This window comes from Centruroides vittatus, unplaced genomic scaffold (assembly GCF_030686945.1).
Source record: "Centruroides vittatus isolate TY-2023 unplaced genomic scaffold, ASM3068694v2 contig_882, whole genome shotgun sequence".
Lineage (NCBI taxonomy): Eukaryota > Metazoa > Arthropoda > Arachnida > Scorpiones > Buthidae > Centruroides > Centruroides vittatus.
This window is the reverse complement of record NW_027122574.1, coordinates 2437943-2459877: the sequence shown is the minus strand read 5'-3', so window position 1 is coordinate 2459877 and position 21935 is coordinate 2437943. Positions and strand designations below refer to the sequence as shown.

The 21935-nt window shown below is 30.1% G+C and overlaps 1 protein-coding gene across 1 annotated transcript in view; it reads right to left on the bottom strand.

The window, feature by feature from the left end:
• Positions 1-21935, bottom strand: part of Sec24AB (Protein transport protein Sec24AB) — a 75590-nt gene that overhangs the window by 3775 nt on the left and 49880 nt on the right. The window contains exons 14-21 of the mRNA XM_067280181.1: positions 17730-17853; positions 15399-15557; positions 13345-13518; positions 11549-11659; positions 8659-8837; positions 5748-5885; positions 241-438; positions 26-129 (exon numbers count right to left, since the gene is read on the bottom strand). Of these exons, the coding sequence (XP_067136282.1) occupies positions 26-129; positions 241-438; positions 5748-5885; positions 8659-8837; positions 11549-11659; positions 13345-13518; positions 15399-15557; positions 17730-17853 (1187 nt within the window). The remainder of the gene's footprint in view (positions 1-25; positions 130-240; positions 439-5747; positions 5886-8658; positions 8838-11548; positions 11660-13344; positions 13519-15398; positions 15558-17729; positions 17854-21935) is intronic.

Sequence of the window (21935 nt, the reverse complement as noted above, 5' to 3'; positions counted from 1 at the left end):
ATGATTTATCTTATTCAAACTGTACCTGATGATAATGATAGGAGAATAGAAGGATCGCTGCAGTGATAACCAATTAACAAAATTTCTTATTCTCTCTGACTCAGCAGTTTTTAATTCAGGCAGATGAACCTATATTAAAAAAAAAGCATTAAGTAGTATTCTTGACAAATAACATTTAAATTAATTACAAAGTTATTACAAATTTTCTCCAGACTGAAATCAACAGTTAATATTACTTACAATGTCATATGGAATGGCATTGAAATTAGCAACTCCTAATACATTTATACAAAAGAGATCACTAATAGCTCTTCCAACATATATATACATATGATCAAGTGTGTCAAGGAGATAGGCACCATGGCGATCAATTTTTTCAGACGATAATTGTAAGAGTGGAGGTTGTGGTATAAGAACACCATCTTCATTTAATGCATTCTGAAAAATTTAAAAGCAGTAAAAAATAGATTAGTCTTTATATTCAAACAAATTGATTGAAACATATTAAATATCAAATAATTCCATTGCTGGTTTCTCTATTTAGTCTTCTTTTGTCAAAAAACAGAAAACATGAGTAGTTATCAATGTTTCAAATAATTCCTGTCTTACAAATATATTCAAAAATTTTTTGAAATTTTTTATAGGTGTTTTAGTGTACAATGCATTTGTGGATAATTGTTACATTTTCTTACTTCTGGAATTTAATTTATTCTCATTTTAATTATTATTATTTTACATGTAAAACTACAACTAAGTAAAAATTAAACATACAATACCTACTGCAGTTAAATTTTAAATTGCTTTTATTCTATTTTTGTTCAGATTACTCAAAAACATTTTAAATATTAAAAGCACTTGTGTTTTTACAGTGTGTAATTTTTTCACCTTCTATACGGCATATGCGGAAGGTTGGAGCGATGTTTTTATTGCCCCAGTTAGCATGTGCGACATGGTCACAAGCTGCGAGACACTCCTCCGGGAACCAGTAAGTGACCACAGATACATTTTGGCCGAGTTATCAGGCTCATTTAAAAAGAAAGAAAATAACAATAACCTCATCCAAAAAACAAATTGGGAACAATTCAAGCAGATATTTGCTGCAATATGGAGAAATTACAATTTCAGTAGTATCAAAACTGAAGACACTGTTAACCAATATGTCGAATACATAACAGATGCGATGCTACAAGCTAAAAGAATATCAACCAGAATTACTAGATCAAAACATAGAGAGATGGTATGGTGGAATGAGAACCTAACTACCCAACAAAGAAATGTTAGAAAACTATGAAAGAAGGTAACAAAAGCAACAGATGAAGATAGGAAGCATAGCCTAAAAGAGAAATACAATAAAGCCCTAAAAACTTACAAGAAGAGTATCAACTATGCTCGAACAAAAGGCTTGGCGGGATTTTTGTAGCCGCAAACTTCAAAAAATCCATGGGATGTCCCATATAGAGTTGTCTGCGGTAAGAAAAGGAAATGTCACATGCCAAACATTGTAGGACAAAATGGGAACACACCTGATCTGGATATAACTAATAACATAAAAAATATATTACATCATCATTTCCCCACAGATGACGTGACTACTGATCTAGAGATTCATGAAGAGATTAGAAATTCTATCCACCACCCATCCTCACAGGAAGATGATGATATGTTCACATTTTCTGAGGTTAGAAAAGCTATATACACGCTGGCGAAGAAAAAAGCACCTGGCTTAGATAGGATTACAGTGGAAATGATTAGGGCCGCTTTTGATGAAATACCCATAGATCTGGTTCTTTTATTTAATAATTGTCTTAAACTTGGATATTTTCCATCTTCATGGAAACGTGCAAATGTAAAGCTGATTCCAAAAAAAGAGAACGCTACCAAACCTGACGAGTTCCAACCTATTAGTCTTTTACCGGTATTGGGGAAGATACTTGATGGTATGTTAATAAACAGAATAAATTGGCACCTTCAAAAAACCAACAACAGTAATAACAATTAGTTCGGGTTCAAGCAAGGGACATTCTCAATACATGCGATACTCAATGTTAAAGATTTTGTTCATGGAGCATGGGAATGAGGGCAACATGCAATGCTTATAAGCATCGATTTCAAGAAGGCCTTTGATAATCTGTGGTGGCCTAGTGTCATCCAACAGTTAATTGACACAAAATGCCCAAACAATCTTACGAATCTTATGAGGAGCTACTTACTAAACAGAACTGCAGGTTTTTATACAAATAACATCATGTGGAGATCGAAATTTCAAAGGGCTGCCCACAGGGATAGGGATCTAGATGTGGGCCCGGAATATGGAATTTAGTACTTGACGATCTGTTGGACCAATTCAATAAAAAAGAAGAATTAAACCTCGAGCTTGTGCTGACGATACCTTGTTAATGATCTCTCACAGAAACTGCGACAGAGTCACCAATATAGCAAACGACGCTCTAAAAAAAAAGGGGGGGACTGGTGCAATAAATAAAAAATTACTGATCAACTATGACAAATGTGAGGCTCTGGTTAATACACGAAAAAATAAAAGGGGACAGCTTAAAAGATCAATATCCATTAAAATAAATGGCCATACTATGAAAAATGTACCTCAAATTAAATACCTAGGCATCTACCTTGACAGGGCCCTTAACTGGCAATTCCATGTTGATCACATCTGCAAAAAAATTACTGGAAAATCAAACCAACTTATTTACATCACAAGAAACACGTGGGGCCTAGAATCCAAAAACACAAAATTAATTTATAAACAATCCTTGGAACCAGCACTCCTATATGGTGTTCAAATCTAGAGAGAAGCATTAAATAACATACATATGAAGAGGAAATTATTGGCAGTACAAAGATCAGCAATTCGCATATGCAAGGCTTATTGCACAGCCCCAACAGATGCATTATTGGTGATTGACAATTTAACACCAATTCACTTAGAGGCAAAAAGACAAATTTGGCATTGGTTTCTTTTGAACAAAGACCTGACTAGCTGTTTGGAAACTGAAATAAAGGCACTCCAGAACATGGGAATTCTCCCACCAGATAACATGAATTTTACAAAACACCTTATTCGTGACAACATTGATCACATTCCTAAAAACGTCAACCAAACAACTGACCCAAAAAAGAACTGTCATTACAAAATATCGCTGGACCCCATTGATATGTCCACCATCGATAGAAAACATCAAATCATAGCATTCACAAATGGATCGAAGAGCAAACATGGAATTGGATCAGGAGTACTTATCAGGAACAACAGCAGAACACAATACCAAGCAGCATTTAAGCTTGCTAATCACTGTACGATAATGCAGGTGGAACTTTGGGCAATTTTTAAAGCTCTCTCCTACATCAAACGCCTTTCGTACATCACGCACAAAAACTTATTATTATTCACCAACAGCATGGTGGCCCTACACATCCTTAAGGAAGAGAAGAATAGTTCGGCTCTAGCAACAGAGATTAAGAATGTTACCAACGAGTTAACACAACAACAACTAAAGATGTCCTTCAACTGGGTCCAAGGACACACAGGACAGCCTGGTAATGAACTAGCCGACAAATTGGCAAAAAGAGCCACAACAGTGAACTCAAAAATTACATACTCCCGACTTTCCATCAGTAGTGTCAACAAATATGTCAGACAACAAATCACTGCAATCTGGCAAATGGAGTGGAGTAGATCTACTACCGGTAGAAATTGCTATCAATACTTGCCATCAATAGAAGACAGAAGAAACAACAAATTCTTTTGCCCAATCTTTCAGCTAACACAACTGATAACAGGACATGGAAACTTCAAGTCTTACCTATTTAGATTCGGAAAGAGAGACAGTGATAGATGTGATACAGATATGAACTGCGAGGATACTGCCTACCATCTATTATATGAATGCACCAAACACTGAGACATCAGGAAACAACTCCAAAGAACTTGCGTCCAGGAGGGGAAGACTTGGCCACCAAATGAAAAAGACTTCATCACAAAACATAAAACTTCTAAAAGCATTGGAGAAGTTTCTTCAAGACAGTGGTGTTCTAACCATATAGAACAGTAACACAATAAATACTTGCAACAGTCAAGCGATAGACATTAGCGAAAATGAAAGTAACAGTGACTGGACTACTTTCTCAAGTGAAGAAGACCGAAGAGACCAGGAAAAATTGTCTTGTGCTTCAAAGAGACACGTAACGATGTAAATTTGTAAATATGTTATCGGTTTTAGCAGTTGACATTGCTTATTTATTAATCTCTATGTTGATGTAAACTGTAAGCAACTCATTTGAAGTACACTGTAAATATGTTTTTGACAACATTGTTCATTTTGATTGTTGTAATAAGTTTTACATCAATGTCATCTTGTAAACAAATTGAATAATATAATATTGTTATTTTGTTACAGCCATTACTACCTGGCTATGAATTTTTATGCTTTCATTTTATCTTAAATTTGATACAAATTTTGTTATTATTGAAATAACAAATTGTCATGTTTACACTTTGTAAACAGATTATAGATATATCCGTGTTTATTGTATCATCGAAATATTTAATTTTGTATTGTAATTATTTGCCTTTTTAAACCAATTCTAGGACCATTGTTGGGTAATAATGTAATTCAACCAAGAAATGCACCTTTACCTCACACCTGGGGAAATTATGTCCGGCATACTTCAATTATTGTATACATATAGTGTTAATGTAATTGTTAATTTTGTAAACTAATAATCATTGTCTATATAGCCATAAGTCTGGCACTGTATATAATGTATGATATCGATTAATTAATTGTTTACTGTTATTTTTACTACGCAGCCAAGTCAGGCTGTATCTTTTATGTAACCATTTTAATGTTATTTGTATTCCAACGTAAATACACTCAAACCTGTTTTTGTGTGGTCTTTTTTTGTGCGATTTTTTATTTGTGCGATTTGTTTTGTGTGATTTTTTGTGTGCGGTATATGAATTTCAATCAAATTGGTATACTGCACAAAAATAATTGCACAAAACACATTGCACATATAAAAAAATCGCATAAAAACAGGTTTGAAGTGTATGTTTTTATTTTAAATGAATGGCGATGCAGATGCCCGTGGGGTTCCGTGGGGCCCCATGGTTGCTTCTTTTCCCACTTTCCTATTTCTCTTTATTTCCTCTTCCCTCCCGCTTCTTATCTTATTTAACTCTTCTTTCCGTTTCTAATAGGGCCATCGCTAAATATGGATAGCCCTCTAATCACCTTTTCATCAGTGTGTAATTTTTGAGTGAATTTGTTATTTAACATCTCAAGACAGTTCAATTTTCTTATAATTAGTGCATATTAGTGTGTCTTAATAACCTTTTTCACTATACGTATATTTAAAAAGTCTTAATAGTAAGCAAGATGGAAGTACTTTTAATTCTTAAAAAAATAAGGAAGCAGTTTCTATCTCATCTTTTATGTATATAATAATATCTGGACTATGAATGCTACGTCAATCTCAAACCGAAACAAATTTTTAAAAATAATTGTTAACACATACAGTCTAAAAATTATTGCTGTATCAATAATCAACATGATGATGCTGTCTATACATCTTTTGTAGTTATACTGCACATGTATAACAGATGATAATAAAATTTGATCTTCTATTAATAGAAATTTGTTTAATAGTAAAAAATCAAAAAGTATGTTTAAAACTGTGAAAGTATTTGCATTTCTATGATTAACTTAGATGCTAACAATATCAAAGCTTACCTTATCATCCAAATTATGGATTGGATATAAATTTGGATAAATGTAAGTCAACAGATTATTTAGGGGTAAAGTTTTCATCTGTTCCATTGCAAAAACTCTCTCATCTAATTTTGTACTTATACCTGTTCTAAACGCTACCTAAAAATTAAAAAATAAAATAATAATAATTATAATTTTTTGAATTATAAAATTTTTTAAATAAATGATATTTCTTCATTTTAACCTTACATTTCTATATTCAACGGTTGACTCAACAGTGAATTTTCTGTTGAGTCTCTCCGTTGAACGATCTGACAATGTTTTGTAGAAAACAAACGTTTCCGTCAAAAGGGCACTTTTCATGATGGCCAACTTAATTAAGGAGAAGGCAATGATTGTGACTGTTTTGCTAAATAATTATAGTAACTCGCTTAACCATTATTCGAATAAATCCTTTTATTCAAATGAACCCTTATCTGTATAATTTTCTTGTATACTGAGTCTTTTTTTAATAATTTGAATTTCTTGAATATTTATATCATTAGGAAGACAAAGAGGGCCAAATATCAGTTGTAATCAATTTTGGACAAATTTGTGGAGGTAGTTCGTTTATGGAAAAAAGCTTAATATTGGGTTGAGTCATAAATAAGTTCCATTAGCGAGTAAGTGTAAATGACTGTCAAATACTTGCCAGATGTTGTGTTGCTTCAACTGAGTTTTATTAGTGGCTATTAGCAAATAGTCTATAAATGTAAATTTTAACACTGAAGTGTCAATAATGTAATAAAAAATTATTTTTGAATTCATTTAAAATGGAACATTTGAAAGTGCATGTACGCCATATCATGTTGTGGGAGTTTAAACTCGGCAATAACGCTACAGAACAACAAAAAAGATTTGCAATGTCTACGGCAGTGGTGTAATTTCAGACAGAGCAGTTCGAAAGTGGTTTACAAAATTTCGTTCTGGTGATTTCTTCTTAAAAGATGAAGAAAGACCAGGCCGCTCTTCAGACTTTGACGACGACGTTTTAAAGGTCCTGATTGAGCAGAATCCACGGCAAACGACGAGGGAATTAGCAGAGAAACTGCACACATTCCAATCAACCATCAATCGTCACCTCCAAAAACTAGGAAAAGTAAGCAAGCTGGGAGTTTGGGTTCCACATAACCTCAGTGAACGGAATAAAGCAGACAGAAGGTCAATAGCTGCTACCTTGCTTTCTTGGCAAAAAAGGAATCTTTTTTGGCTAAAATTGTTACAGGAGATGAAAAGTGGATCACATACGAAAATGTTATTCGAAAAAGACAATGGGTTGACAAAAATTATCAGCCACAACCAGACTCTAAACCCAGTGTGCATGGAAGGAAAATTTTGTTGTGTATGGTGGGATTGTCGAGGAATTATCCATTTTGAGTTGTTGCCACGCAATGAAACTGTTACTGCAAATGTATACATACAACAGTTAGAGCAACTTCGGCTAAAACTTTATGAAAAGCGTCCTGCACTTGTTAACAGAAAAAAGATCACCATATTGCATGACAATGCAAGGCCACACACAGCGAAGATTACACAAGAAAAAATTTTGGAGTTTGGCTGGTCTGTTTTGCCTCATCCACCATATTCACCGAACCTGGCACCAACAGATTTCCATCTTTTTCGGGCACTGCAGAATGCTTTACAAGGGCAATGCTTCCAAAATGATGACAAAGTCCAGGAGTTCATCCAGGAGTTTTTTTATTCAAAACCACCAGAATTTTATGCAAGGGGAATTGACAAGTTGCCCGAAAAATGGCAAGAAGTCATTAATAATGATGGTGAATATGTGTTAGATTAAAGTCTATTTTTGTACATTTTATTGGCAAATAAATTTCAGTTTAGAAAACGGAACTTATTTATGACTCAACCTAATATTTCAATATTGACCAAATTATCCAACATAATCGTGCAATCACATCTTTTATCATATACAAATCATTCATTAATCTGTCCGCTATTACAGCATCCACAGCAACAGCAAATCAATAGTTTCTATAAGCTAGATTTACATTTTCTTGGAAGTCGCCATGTTAGTTTGTTGAATACTCAACGGAGACTGTTGAGCTCAACGGTGAAACAGTGCTGACGTCACTAGTCTCAACAGAGAACTCAACAGTCCATTTAGAAACGTTGTTTTCTCACTGTTGAGTCAATCGTTGAATATAGAAACGTACGGTAAATAAATATAATATAGTTGAACTTGGATAATTTGACTGTTTTTAAATTAAAATTTGTGATTAATTTGAAAATTTCATCCAGATCCTTGAATTTCTTATAGAAGTACTTTTCATTACATGTTGAGTTGCATGGCATTTGAAACATGGATCACTGCATTTGCTTGCAACAACACAGCATATCAAAAATATAAAAGTTAATTTTGATAACACAAACTGTGCAAATTGTAAAATTTTTGTTTATTATGTAATGGTATTATTCAGTCATCTTGATTAATGCTTTTATTTGATAAAATTATAAGAATTTTTTACATTATAAAGCTTTCAATTTACATACTCAACATCATGTTGTACATTGAAGTCTTGGTGGTCCACACAGTATTTGTTCGATTGCTTCATCTGTATATTAATTGAAAGGGAGTTTGATTGTCTGACTTACAATTTTATGATCTTTATATTCTTATTTCTTTATGAACTTGGGAAACACCTTTTGTCACAATATTTCTCACACTATAACACCTCAAGGTTCAGATCTATTTTTTTTCAAAATTTGTTTTTTGCTGAAAAAGAATGTAACTTATATGGTTTTTTTGTGTTTAGCCTTCAACTGTCAACACAGCTGCACAATAAGCAGAAGTTATGGGTTAAAGATTCACTCATATGTCTATTATTTTATATTTTAAAGAAATAAAATTTTCAATCTTAAAATATAAACTTACATGCTTCAGTAATCCCAAAACATATAATGGCATAAGTCTGGCAGAAAAAGGAGTCATAAGAGTTCCAGCAGTCTGTCCAGATGAAAGAGTAATTTTGAAACTATTTAGTAAATCAATGCAAGCATTGATGAGTGCCTCCTTTGCATCAGATATTGACGACGACAAACTGCGATCAACAGCTAAAAGATAAATGTAAACATGTAAAAAGAAAAACAGATTTATAAATAATATTGCCAAATTAAATGGAATTATAAAATATTTTTGAATTAAAGATAAAAGGGACCCAAACCAAGATGACTTCAGTGTTAAAAATCAAAACTGAATCAAAAGACACATTATTGTTTTAAAGATTTTACTTGGCCAAGCAAGATATCAACAATTTTTGATAATTAATACATCACTACCATCATCAAGCAAACAAATGGAAACTACACTATTTATATTTAATAATTAATAAATTTCCATTAGTTACCTGATTGCAATAATGTGTTAATTATCAAAAGTGCTTGCAAGTAAAATCTTGTAAAATAATAATGTGTCTTTTTATTCAATTGTAATTTTTAATGCTAAAGACAGCTACTTTTATGTTTAATATTTTTGAATAATTTCAACGGTTAATTTTTAATGACAAAATGAATTTATTAAAAGAATTACACATATTATATTTCACTGACATCTAATAACAAGTAATTAAATAACAACATTATAAATTAGATTGTAACCCATATCTTGGAATTTTGGTTGTGGCTCACTGTGAAAATAAAAGAAACTATGCATTATGCCCCATCCATTTATTATTCAATAGCAAAAGTGTACATACATATAAACTAGTTCCAGTTCTAATTCCTAGTAGTGTTCCTGTTTTTTGCTAAACATAAGTACATACTACAGAACAATTTTGTTTTATGAAATAACAATTTTTTGTTAATTTTATTGCTGTAATCAGTTTATTAAACAAATATAACACGCAAAAGAAAAAAGATAATGAGCTTTGATAAGCAGCTTGAAATTGCATGTGGACATTATCAGTTCACGACAAAAAGCATTAACTAGTAGACCCCTACAGCAAAATCTACAATATATAAATTAACAATGGATTAAAAGATACATGAAACTAATGTTACTACCATGAACTGAAAATAAAAATCACCCTTGCTGAAGGAAACACCAAGAAGAAAGAATTAAATATCACATACAAATTCATAAGCAGTGGAAAGTTGTAAAGGAGAAATCTGTCTGCTAATGCATGCTAATTGAGCAATGTATATTACATAAGATAAAGATCAGGGTAGAAGCCGCACAGACCTACTTACAGGTGAAAGCTTCCTACAGCTCAGTCAAATGTTACCAAAAAGGAAAGCTACACAAAGAAAATCTCCAATGCAGATAGATATGGCTTTAATGAAAGATTGTCAGTAAAAACTTTAAAGTTGAATAAGGAGATTTATGCATATCTAAAGAATATTTAACACTATTGTTCTGTAAAAATGAGCAAGATGATTGCAAGTTTCTCATCTTGCTTATTCTTCCCATTTCAAAAACAGCTAAAGATCTGACATCATGGAATTGGTTAATATCAATGAAAACAATATAACAATAAATCTAATACAGAGAAAGAAAATTAACATAATGAAGAGTGGTGAAGAGTTTAAATAATGAGGTTACTCTCAAATACTTTGATCATTTCCAATTTAAAAAAAAATAAAATGATATTTAAAAAGAGCATTGCACAAACTTGATATTAACTATGAACATGAAATTTCATAAGAAGAGAAATACTCCTAGTGCAGTAGCCTCATTTTAATCCTCCATGCGTCTCAAGGCATCTCAGATATCACAGCACACATTTTTAACATTTATTTAAAATTTTGGTTTATTGGCTACTTTTCTGAAGTGCCTGATTACCAGAAATTCTGGATCATCAAATACCAAATTAACGAACTTATCTTTGTACTTAATTTGATAAAAAAGAAACATATGTACAACTGGAATTTTGCTTAGATTTATTCAAATGTTCTGTATTTATAAGCATGCACGGAACTGAAGCTGACACCATTTTAATAAAGTCACTTTTAGACTTGTTAAACTTGTTTATTTTAAATTTCATATTTAAAATAAAATTTTTTCATGCACAAAAAAATATTAAACATTTTTATAAAAATCAACAACTTTATCCAGAAAAATTATTTACTTAAAACAAATATTGCTGAAAAAGCAATATTTGTTTTAAGTAAATAATTTTGTTATGTATTTTTAAAACATGTTCTTAAAAATTTAAACTTTGTTTATTGTTATACGTTAATTTCTGTATTCTAATTTTTATATTTGAATCCGAATATCAAATAAAGCAATTCTAAAGAGTATTTAGTCCAGAAATAAAGTTTTGACTTTTATAAACTAAGTCGATTTATTGAATTTCTGTTATCACATGGAAAACAAACAAACTACAGTAAACCCCCTCTAACTTGGAATAATTTGAGCAAACTTTTTCAAAAAATTGTATAGTAATTTAAGACTTCTTGGCAATAGAAAAATTATAATCAGTGAATGTTTTTGATATCCAGAAGTCTTTGAGGTACCATTCATTATATTACTCTAATTAGCAAGTTACTAAACACTGTAAATTTTATTGTCATAAAATTTTTTCAGCTCATTTTCTTTAATAAAAAATTTAGCAGTATAACCTATTAAAGCTCAGTAAAACTTCTATATAGAACTGATTAAAATAAATTACTGTATTGTACGTCCACCTTCTCATTTTCCACATTTTTGGAGAAAATATCTTTCTAACTCAGACTTTAGTAAGCTTGGACAACTTTCACTTCACCCTCTATTAGTTTAAGTCAATAAGGATTTACTGAGGTCACAAAATCAACAGAAATGAACAAACCCATTTTTGCAAGTAATCCAATTATTGCTTGTTGATCAGCACCACCAAGTACATCAGACAAAATAGAAACAATCGGTAAACTTAAAGTATGAACTCTTATTCTTCTTTCACCTAAAATAATAGAATTTAAAATTAAAATTACTTAAAAATCCATTTAATAATTAAATATTTGACTGAAAATGAAATTTTTATGAACAATATAATATGATTATAAATAAGATAATTTAGGTAACTGTACAGTTTGAAAATCAAAGGTATTAAAATTATGGCAGTTTAAATTTAAGATATTTACAAAAAGAGTATAAATAATTAATTACAATAAATGAAAAATACTTTAAAAACGAAGTATATATTTGAATAGTGCTGGATAAATTGTATTTATAAAGCTTACATGAGCAAATAAAAATAGAGTCAAATCTTGATTTAGCACCACTATTTTATCTCTAAAATTAGCACTAAATCAAATTTAACAATAAACTTAATAACCTAATACAATCTAGTAATCTAAATAAAAGTTACATATAGCAACAGTTCTTAATGTTTATGACAAAGTAACAATTTTTAGTGGCACACTAGTGTTTCATCAAATATACTCTTATATATGTAAACAAGTAGTGATGTTAAAGATCTGCATTTTATTATATAAAATACATAAAAATAACTATTTCTAAAAATTTAAAAGATAAAATATTAAAAAAAGTCTTTAGCTAAAACTCATGTAACTGAAAATTACTACATCATTTTCAACTGTTGTGCTACAAAACTAGATCCTATGCATAAAATTTTGTTAGATTTTGAATAAATTAATACACTTTCAAATATGGTAATTCCATTACAGTATTTATCATCAAGAAACTTTCAATACACAATGCATGATGCACCCTAAACACAAATGAGTTTCTGGATTATCTGAAAGTTTGCTTATCCAGAAGACCCTTGGTCCCATCAAGTCTAGATAATTGAGTTTCCACTGTTTGTATAAATAATATTAGTCAAGAAACAATTAGCATTTTTAATTATTCTTTGGAATTTTATAGCACCCTGTGAGAAGTTCATAGCAAAGTAGTCGGAAACCACTGACAAGGTGTCTAAATGAGTTTGAGAGATTGAAAATCACAAGTAACAATAGTAGATAATGCTACACTAAAATGGAAAATACTGAGATGGCAGTTGACATAAAACAAATTGACTCTAGAACTCAATTATGTTATTTACTTTTTACTTCTACTATGTACTTAAATTTAACTATAAAAAAAAAATTCTTTTTTCCCTATCTCAAATAAACTGTTTAACATTAGTATGTATCTTTAATTTACAGGATCCCTGTAAATCTGGAATAATCAGTGTCATGATTTTGTTTATTCTTTTACAGCTATATGCATGATGTTGAGTGAAGAGGAATGAATTTAAGTTGTTCTGATGGCAGAACACAGTTAGTATGAAGTTGCTGAAAAGCTTAAAAGGCTGCATCCAATTTCCTACCAATCACACATAGCAACCTATTAAACTCTTTGGCAACTTCTCACTGACTGCAAGTCTCCACCTTCAAAATGACTTAAATTCATACTTTCTCATTCAGCACCATTCACCTTTAAAAGAATACACAAAAAGCAACTCCTATGGTTCCAGACTTAAGGAATAACCTATATGTATACGCATAAATATTTTTCAAGTAATCTATTCATGACGGAGGTTTCTTTATTTATTTATTTAGAATTATGAATCACTACTTGTATTAAATTAAAATTTTGTTTCAACAAAATTAAATTTAATTTATAATAAAATTATATAATTACCTCTACTTGATGTATATAGAACAGCAGCTTGGAAACATACAGAATTTGAATCAGTTAAATTATCTTCAATTGCAATTTGCATGGCAAATCCTGCATCAGGATTAACATTAGGTAAAGATAACAAATCTGTTGATCGAACAAAGAAGTTTCCATGGAAAGTATGGATGGATAAACCTACAAAAATAGTTAAATAAATAAAAACCACTATAATTATAACAAGGTCATTTTTTATATTTCAGGTATAGAGTGCTATTGCGTACATTTTTCAAACAGTTTTATTCATTCTATATGCATTTAACTGCTACTTGAATAAATATGCCAAATTTAACAAGTTTATGATTTTTCTCAAAAATGACTAGCATGTTGTGCTCTATAATCAAACTCTTCTGAAATAAATGAGATGAATGGGTTCAAGAATTTCTTGAACTCGTTTATCCTGTTTTTTGTATTTGAATCTCCACCTATGGTAGTTTCTTTATGAATACATATACAAATTATACAGACTAAGAGAGGTTGAGAGTTCATGTCAACCCAAAGTGCATACGTAGAAGGAAGAATTGAATAAATTGTACATTTTAACCTTTGGATATTTTACTTGCTGAAAGAAATACTATACCTATGAACATAGGATTATTTAATTAAAATGTGTAAGAATAGAGCAAGCGTATAATTAAAAAAAAGGAAGAAAGATAAAAACAATGTTCATACAGAGCAGCAAAAGGGTTGTCACTGAGACTGCATGGGCTTTAAAAGCAACTTTTGACTAACTCAGTAATACTAAAACATGCCCATCAAAAATACAGAAACCTTTATACTGAATTCACAAATTACAAGAAAGCTTTTGACAGTGTTTCAAACCTGGCTACTCCATACATTAAGCTTATACAATCCACATTAATCATATTTTTAACTACTATAATGCAGCTTTGCAAAACCATGTTACACATCTCTCATTAACATAAACTGTAACAGATCAAATCCACATAAGACAAGGTATTTTTCAGTGATTCTACACACTGTATTTAATAACATACAAAGTGGGTATAACTTATCTTGACACAGATAGACATAACACATTCTCACATCTTATTTACATTAATGCTATTAAAATATATGCTCCTACATGCACAAAACTAAACCAGCTCATTAAGATATACTCTCAGAATATCCAGATGGAATTTGACATAGATAAATGTAAAACATTGCACATTGAAAAAGAAGCTGCTGAGGATGATCTCTTCAAATTTGACAAGAGATTACATTTTATCAGGCTGAACTAACTGAACACAGAAAAATAAAATCAGAACCTACTAAACTATATTGAAACAGACTAAAATCAGTACTAAAAATACATTTAAACTCCAAAAACCTAATACATCAACACACATGCTATTCCACTATTCACATATTCATTTGGCACCATTCAATGGACTAACATAGACATTAAGGTCCTCAACCTTAAAACCCAAACAATACTCACTAAGTACAGACTACATAGCTAAATTCTGCTAAAATAAGGCTTATCCTCTCATGCCTGAAGAGTAGCATAAGTCTTATACACATTAAGATTTGCTATCAGAAACAGAAACTCATTATAAAGATTCTTCCATACTAAACAACAATCATCATTACTATCTATACAGTTGTCAGGCTGATGATAATTATATGCCATTAAACCAAAGAACACCCAAAGTATTAACACAAATTATCCTGTAAACATAGAACAGCAAGCATGGATAGGAAAAACACTTCATGGTAGACCTCAAACTGATCTTGCACAGCCAGATATTGATAAGGCAGTATCAAACCAGTGGCTGCAATGGGAATCTTTGGTAAAACAAAAGGCTTTATGCTTGCAATATAGGACAAAGTCATTAGTACAAGTGCCTACAGGAAACATAAATGATACCATGGATAACCCATGCAGGAAATATCATGCTGCACAAGAAATTGATACCAGACACAATGTGAGAATGATATATGATAAAAATAACAACAATAAAAAATTCATATATTTTAAATAAATAAATGATTGTTTCTAAAGATTTTCTTACCTCGGGTACATCTTATTCTCATTACAGCTTCAAAACCTATTTTTCTTGTTAAATACCGGCAAAAATCATTCTTGAATTTTTCCACTTGTAATGGAGACTGAGTTACATGGAAATTTGGATAATATAAAACAGATCCTGCAGAATACTTTGATATACATGCTGAAACACACATGATTAAATAAACTTTCTGAATTATAAAAATTAATACTTAAGTATAAATTTATATTTAAATATTGAAGTTTTGAAGCACAAAAAATAAAAACATGTGTATTTTAACTCTTTTGCAATTTTTATATATAATAATTATATTCTCATGTAAATTAATTGTTCTTTATTCAAATTCAAAAATTGAAACTTGTGAAGCACAAAAGGAATATGGTTGGTTCTCAAAATTTCTATTCTAAGTTATCTGGAATTTAAAAATAAAACCTATGGAACCTTGGATACATTTATTAAAGAATTTTTGACTTTTGGTGATGTGTAAAGCCAATTTTCTTTGAATAATGTGAGTATTGAAGAGTCATAAAGATGTCTAAGATTGAACCAAATAAAATAATTTTTGCTATCAGAATCTCAAATAGTATTTTTGATTACATGTTTAGTAAAAGTCTATTCTAATTTTTATAAATAAAGGTTGCTTTTGCAATAAGAAAAAAAAATTGCAATTTATGGAAAGTTCTGATCTTAGTCCAATGGAGAACTTCTGGGCTATACATATTAGCTAGAAATGTGTATGCTAATAACAACAAAAGTTAAATAGTAGGTCCTAACAAGTTTGAATAATCTAGAACAAACCATCTTGAGCATTGAAAGAATTAGTTGCTACAAGAGAATGTTTAAAACAGTCAATATATTGTAAATTGAGATATTGGCAGAGTCACTAGGGGATGCTTTTCCATTTTTACTTATTTTTTTGTGAAGGATTTATATTAAAATATAAAATTGTCTTTTTCTTTTTCATAATTTCAAACACCAGTGACAGTCTAAAACAATTTTCACTTACAGAGACGACCTTTAATTAGAAGCTGTGCCTCTGCAAAAAAAAAAAAAATAAATAAAATAAAAAATAAAAACAGAAAAGCATCCCCTGGTGACTATGCCAATATCACAATTTACAATATATTTGAGTAAAATTAAAAACTTGGCCAATGGTATTTACATTAAAACAACAAACAATAAAGGTCAATAGTGTATCATCATCATCATCATATTAAAAACCAACTTGTTAATGTTTCTTTTTGTAATTTCAAAAATCTACATATTTTTGAAACAGATAAAATATTGAAAAGTACAAAAATCATGTTTTCTTTTGAAATATGCAAAGTAATATTTACAAGGTATTCAAGAATAATATAAAAGAACTCAAAAGTCTTTCATGCCAAAATCATATAGAAAAAGAAAGCAAATGCAACTGTCTTTCGACATTATATAGTTTAATTGAACAAAATTCACATAAGTACTTTTGACAGGGTATTACTGTTGCCCTCAGAGGAGAAAGTTCTGACGTAAAACACAAAACTGCTTCAAATCTCCAAGAAATGAAACAAAGAAAGACTTAACAATAATTGTAGAGAGTAAAAGAAATTTAAATTTTAAATAAATCTTAAGATCTTATTAATTATAGTGATTAACCCAAATCTGCATTTAACTGGTCCAACTCACTAGGTACATTTTACTGGGATTTTGTTTTTACATTTTTTAAATTTATTCTTTATTTGTTTATGTCCTTATACATTGATAGTAGCAATCAGATTGCTACTATCAATGTATAAGAACTTAGCTGAAATTTCAAATTCCAGATTTGCTTCTTTTCTGTTATCCTTATCCTGAATAAGGTTAAACTATCCTAGCTGAAAATACTTGAGTGGAAATTAAATGTTTATTTGTGTCTGAAAAGTTCTCAATATCACTCTTTATCATCCTAATTTTATTTCCAATCTGTATGGTGTATGCCAAAAACTACCAAGAAAAGATTTGTTTTAGTTTCATAGGTAACCAGCAACAGTGGTCCTAGCTATTACACACAGATTACTCTATTACTCTAGCATTAAATTATGCCATTTCATAGTTAATTCTCTTTTGATTAAAAAATTATATTTATTTGCCTTAAATATTTTATGCAGTTATAGAATGAAAGAGGCCACTGATAAACTTTATATGATAAAACTGAAATTATTATGATTACTAATTAATTAAAATAAATGTATAAAACTTTCACTTATAATTATTTTAAAGAATTTCAAATATTTTAAATGAAACAATGGTATGTTAAAAAGTTATAGATTCATTAAAAAATATGATGCAATTTTGTAAAAATGAAAGTAAACTTACATAGTGTAGCAATATCAGAATATTGAGAACTTAATACAAATAAATCAACTGCTATTTGTTGTCCTGAACAATCTAATGCAAGCTTCTTGTAAAAATCATTCGCAGGTCCAAGATTTGCAATGTCCTGAGAAAAAATTATTAGAAAACCATAAAAGTTATTATTTAAAAATATAATATAGATAAAATCTGAAAAATATATTTTAAACAAATTTATTAATGGCATCTAAACATGTGCTTTCTTAATTATTTGGCTTGAAATAGGCCAAATTATGCTTTCTACTGACAATAATAAATTAACTCTCAATAGTTAAATAATTTGTTTGATCTACAGTATTTAATCATTCTGTATATTTATACTTTTTACAGTTGCCTGCATTTATTTTTAAAACTCTTAATATTATTCAATAATACATTATTCCAATGATCAAACAATAATGCCAGATTAGCTATCAGACTAGGACTTGGCCAGTTGGCATAGCAAGTTACCTGTATGATTTTCTCCATGAATAATTAGCTGTTTATATATGACATAATGCCTTATAGGTGAGAGCTGGGAAATAATTTTTGTGACATCACATTTCCCATTTACTATTAATCATTATTACATCTGCTTTTTTAATGCAATATATCACATTTGAAGAATATTCAAATATAAACAATTCAAAACCTGATAGTTATATTAAAGCCAAATGATCACCGATTTAAATCCAGTAATTGTTTGGCTTTAATATAACTATTGGGCTTTGAGATGTTTATATTTGTACATACACACCATGCTGGGATAACCAGCTGAGTGCTATAGTAAGAGTTTACAGGCAATGGATACTTGCATCATCCCCAGTTGACCTTGTGAGTATAATTAGTATGGTCATATCTAAATTAATAGTTCTGGAAGCAAAGATTGGATGAAGATCTGGGTAGCATAACTAGCAACACATCCACAAGGTAAGTGGCAGTAGTAAGTTCGAGTTCTGCTCCAGGCCAATTCTTTTCTTCCAGAACCTTATTAATATTTAATAGATAATTTAGTTAATTATAATTATTAAATTTAATAAGAGATAACACCGGCCTCTAGGCCAAATTCCATAGTATTTAATTATTAATAGCAGCAGTAATCCAGCCCAATTTAATCTGGCAATCATTTGGACTTAAAGCATTATTCTTTAAAAATTTAGTTTTTGCACTTAAATTTATATAAAAATACTAAACAATAGCAAAAAGTAAATGCATATCACAGTCATTTAACTATGACTGGTATCATCATTATAATCTGTTATGGACACAATAGATTGATTGTTACAATTTCTGTGACTATAAGAATGTGGAATTTTACACAATTACATTCTCGCTATTTATTGTTACAAATGACTCATCAGTTCATGTTTTTAGAAGTCTGAAGTCAAAAGAATAATAGGATAATTATTAATGTTATGTTACTATGAAGGTCATACATTGGTTTTGTTTCTGAGATCTGTTGAGTTAAAGAAAACTTTTGTATATATCTTATTGGCAGTATGAAATATAAGCATCGTATAGAAGGCCCAAAATCAGTTGAAAAGTATGAAATAAATATAATTTATACTTTGCCTAGAAATTTTATAAAATGCCAAATACCACACTGGCAGAGTATAAAATTAATAATAGGCCTATTAACAAGTAACATTCTTTCATGTTGTAATCAATTTATTAATGTTCCTTAATTTAGGGTTATCCATTTTCAATTAAAAATAAAACATTTAGAAATTAACAGTTTAAAAAAAATAGCTAATCATTGATTAGGTTCACAATGTCTAAAATTAATACAAAAAATTTCATTGTTAAAATAACTAAGAGTAACTGACATGGATTTTTTGATACATTTTGTAAATTCAAGCAAGATTTTGGGAGCTGTAAAGTGGAATACTGTATGAAATACCCGTAAAACCATTATGAAGCAAATGTTTTACAGTGAGTTAGAAATGAAGAGATGTACTGTACTTCTGAAAATAACAAAGTCTGTCTCATAGATGACAAGTATGAAGAACAAGTAAGATTAGTGGAATAATGCTATAACTATAGGAAAATAGGAACCTCATCATTATTGGTTATTAAGTAAGTACAGTATATTGATGGTTCAGGAAAAACAAAATCTGATTAAGCCAACAGTGCAATCAAATTCTGTTTCAGATTATGAGTTATTTAATATACTTTTTAATACTCCTGCTTCAGTCAGTCAATATGGATGAGATAGGATGCTGGAAAAAAAGCTATTACTTGGCACAATATGGAATTTTTCTTACAGCTTTACGAAACCTGTTAACAGAAACAGAAAGATTGCAAGAAAAACATTGTAGTGAAACTATTGATTTCATAAGAATTTAATTCGTGATGTCAGCTGAATGAATAACTCTGAACATTGATAGTTGATTATAGGTTTGTGTCTCACCGACAGGCTGGCTATGTGAAGTTTTCTAGGTTTTCTTCATGTGACTAACATCTAAATAGAGACCAGTTTCCCACAAAGTACTCCTGGGAGGCACCCCTCCTGCAGATCCCTTATATGTTGCATTGCTTTATTCAACCAACCATCCAACTGATGTTAAGTTGTTAAGTGAACCTGACAGATTTCTAAACTCATCCTAATGGTGAATTTAAGTATACCTTTGTTTATCAAAATGACCTAAGTTTGTAGTATTAAAAGCTTTTAAATCCAAGAGAGTTGAGAAAGTACTAGTGTCTGCGTAAAATTGTGCACAGAAAAATCGAACATAAAGCCAACAAAGCATCAAAAGAGCAAATCAAAATATAGAAAATATAATCCTAACATGGATACAAAAGAAAAATAATCTTCATTGAAGGTGTATGTTCCATCCAGTTAATGAAGAACAAATTTTTTAATACCTATCATTCAGGTATTAAAAATCTCCACGTGTCATCATTTAGAAACAAAGGTGGTGTTCTCAAACAGCTATACTCGCAATTTCAGTTTACAGTGCGTAAAAAATTTTTTTCAATACTAAAAGATGTACTAAAGGATAAAGAAGTGTCTCTCAGGTCAGCAGCAACTGAGCAATGAACAGATACTGAACAAAGACCTGGGAAGCACATGTGCAAAAATAAAAGTTGAACTTAAAATGCTTTTGTCTGGAAAAAGTTCTTTGTAATTCAAAATACCATTAAAGTGTTGCATACTGTAATAAATAAACCAGACAGAACAATGATTAAAATTAGTGATATGATTAGTGTTATTTTATGTTTTACTTTTACAAATATTAAAAGTAAAATGTTATGATTATTATTAAATATAGTATATACTTATACTTTCTTCTATGTACTGTACTTCATCTAAAAAATAATAAGCATTTTATAATAATTAGGCAAACTGAAAAATAGAGTATTTGTTTTATATATTGCCTGTAGTGGCTGATACAAGCAGCTACATAGTACATGTTAATTTAACATATTTTAACACAAAACTGTTTTATAGGAACATATCTCATTAATATAAACTTTTCTTGATTCTAATGCATTCCTTTTTTTGGACGTTTTTTAATCTCCAAAATTGGAGTACACATTGGAGTATAACTGTGCACAAAGTTGACTTAATGCGACTTTGTTTGTGCCATTTTCTCTTCACTCCACTTGGCAATTCATACGTATTATGTCTTCGATGTAGATGTGGTACACATCCTTCTCATTACTACAGTTTGTTTTGAAATAGTTTTTGTGGTTTTTTGACTACAACAAGTCAAGTAAACAATGTTCAGCAAAGGGGTCACCTAAAAACTAAATTTAAACAGTGAGTTATTCCACTAAGCTGAAAAACATGTGTACAAATAGTCCTAGTATGATACTACATAAAATTTTATGCTGGTGCATACCGATGTGAAATCTTACTGTTAAAATGTTGATTGTTCAGCAATTTTGATTGTTATTTTGTGTTAGCTGGCAGATCTGTATTTGATAATAGAATCATAAATAAATGTATATGGAAATGTGAACTCTGTGAAGCACTATAAACATGACAATAAAGTGTTTTTCAAAAATACATTTATTACTGTTCAAATGCATGAACTTTATATCGCTGTGCATTCAATGACATAGGGCATGCATTATATTCACAAGCTAACATTTTTCAATTTTGGTGTTGAAAATAAGATGCATATTTGATTCAATGGTGCATTAGAATTGAGAAAACATGATAATACAATATTCCAATAACTTTAA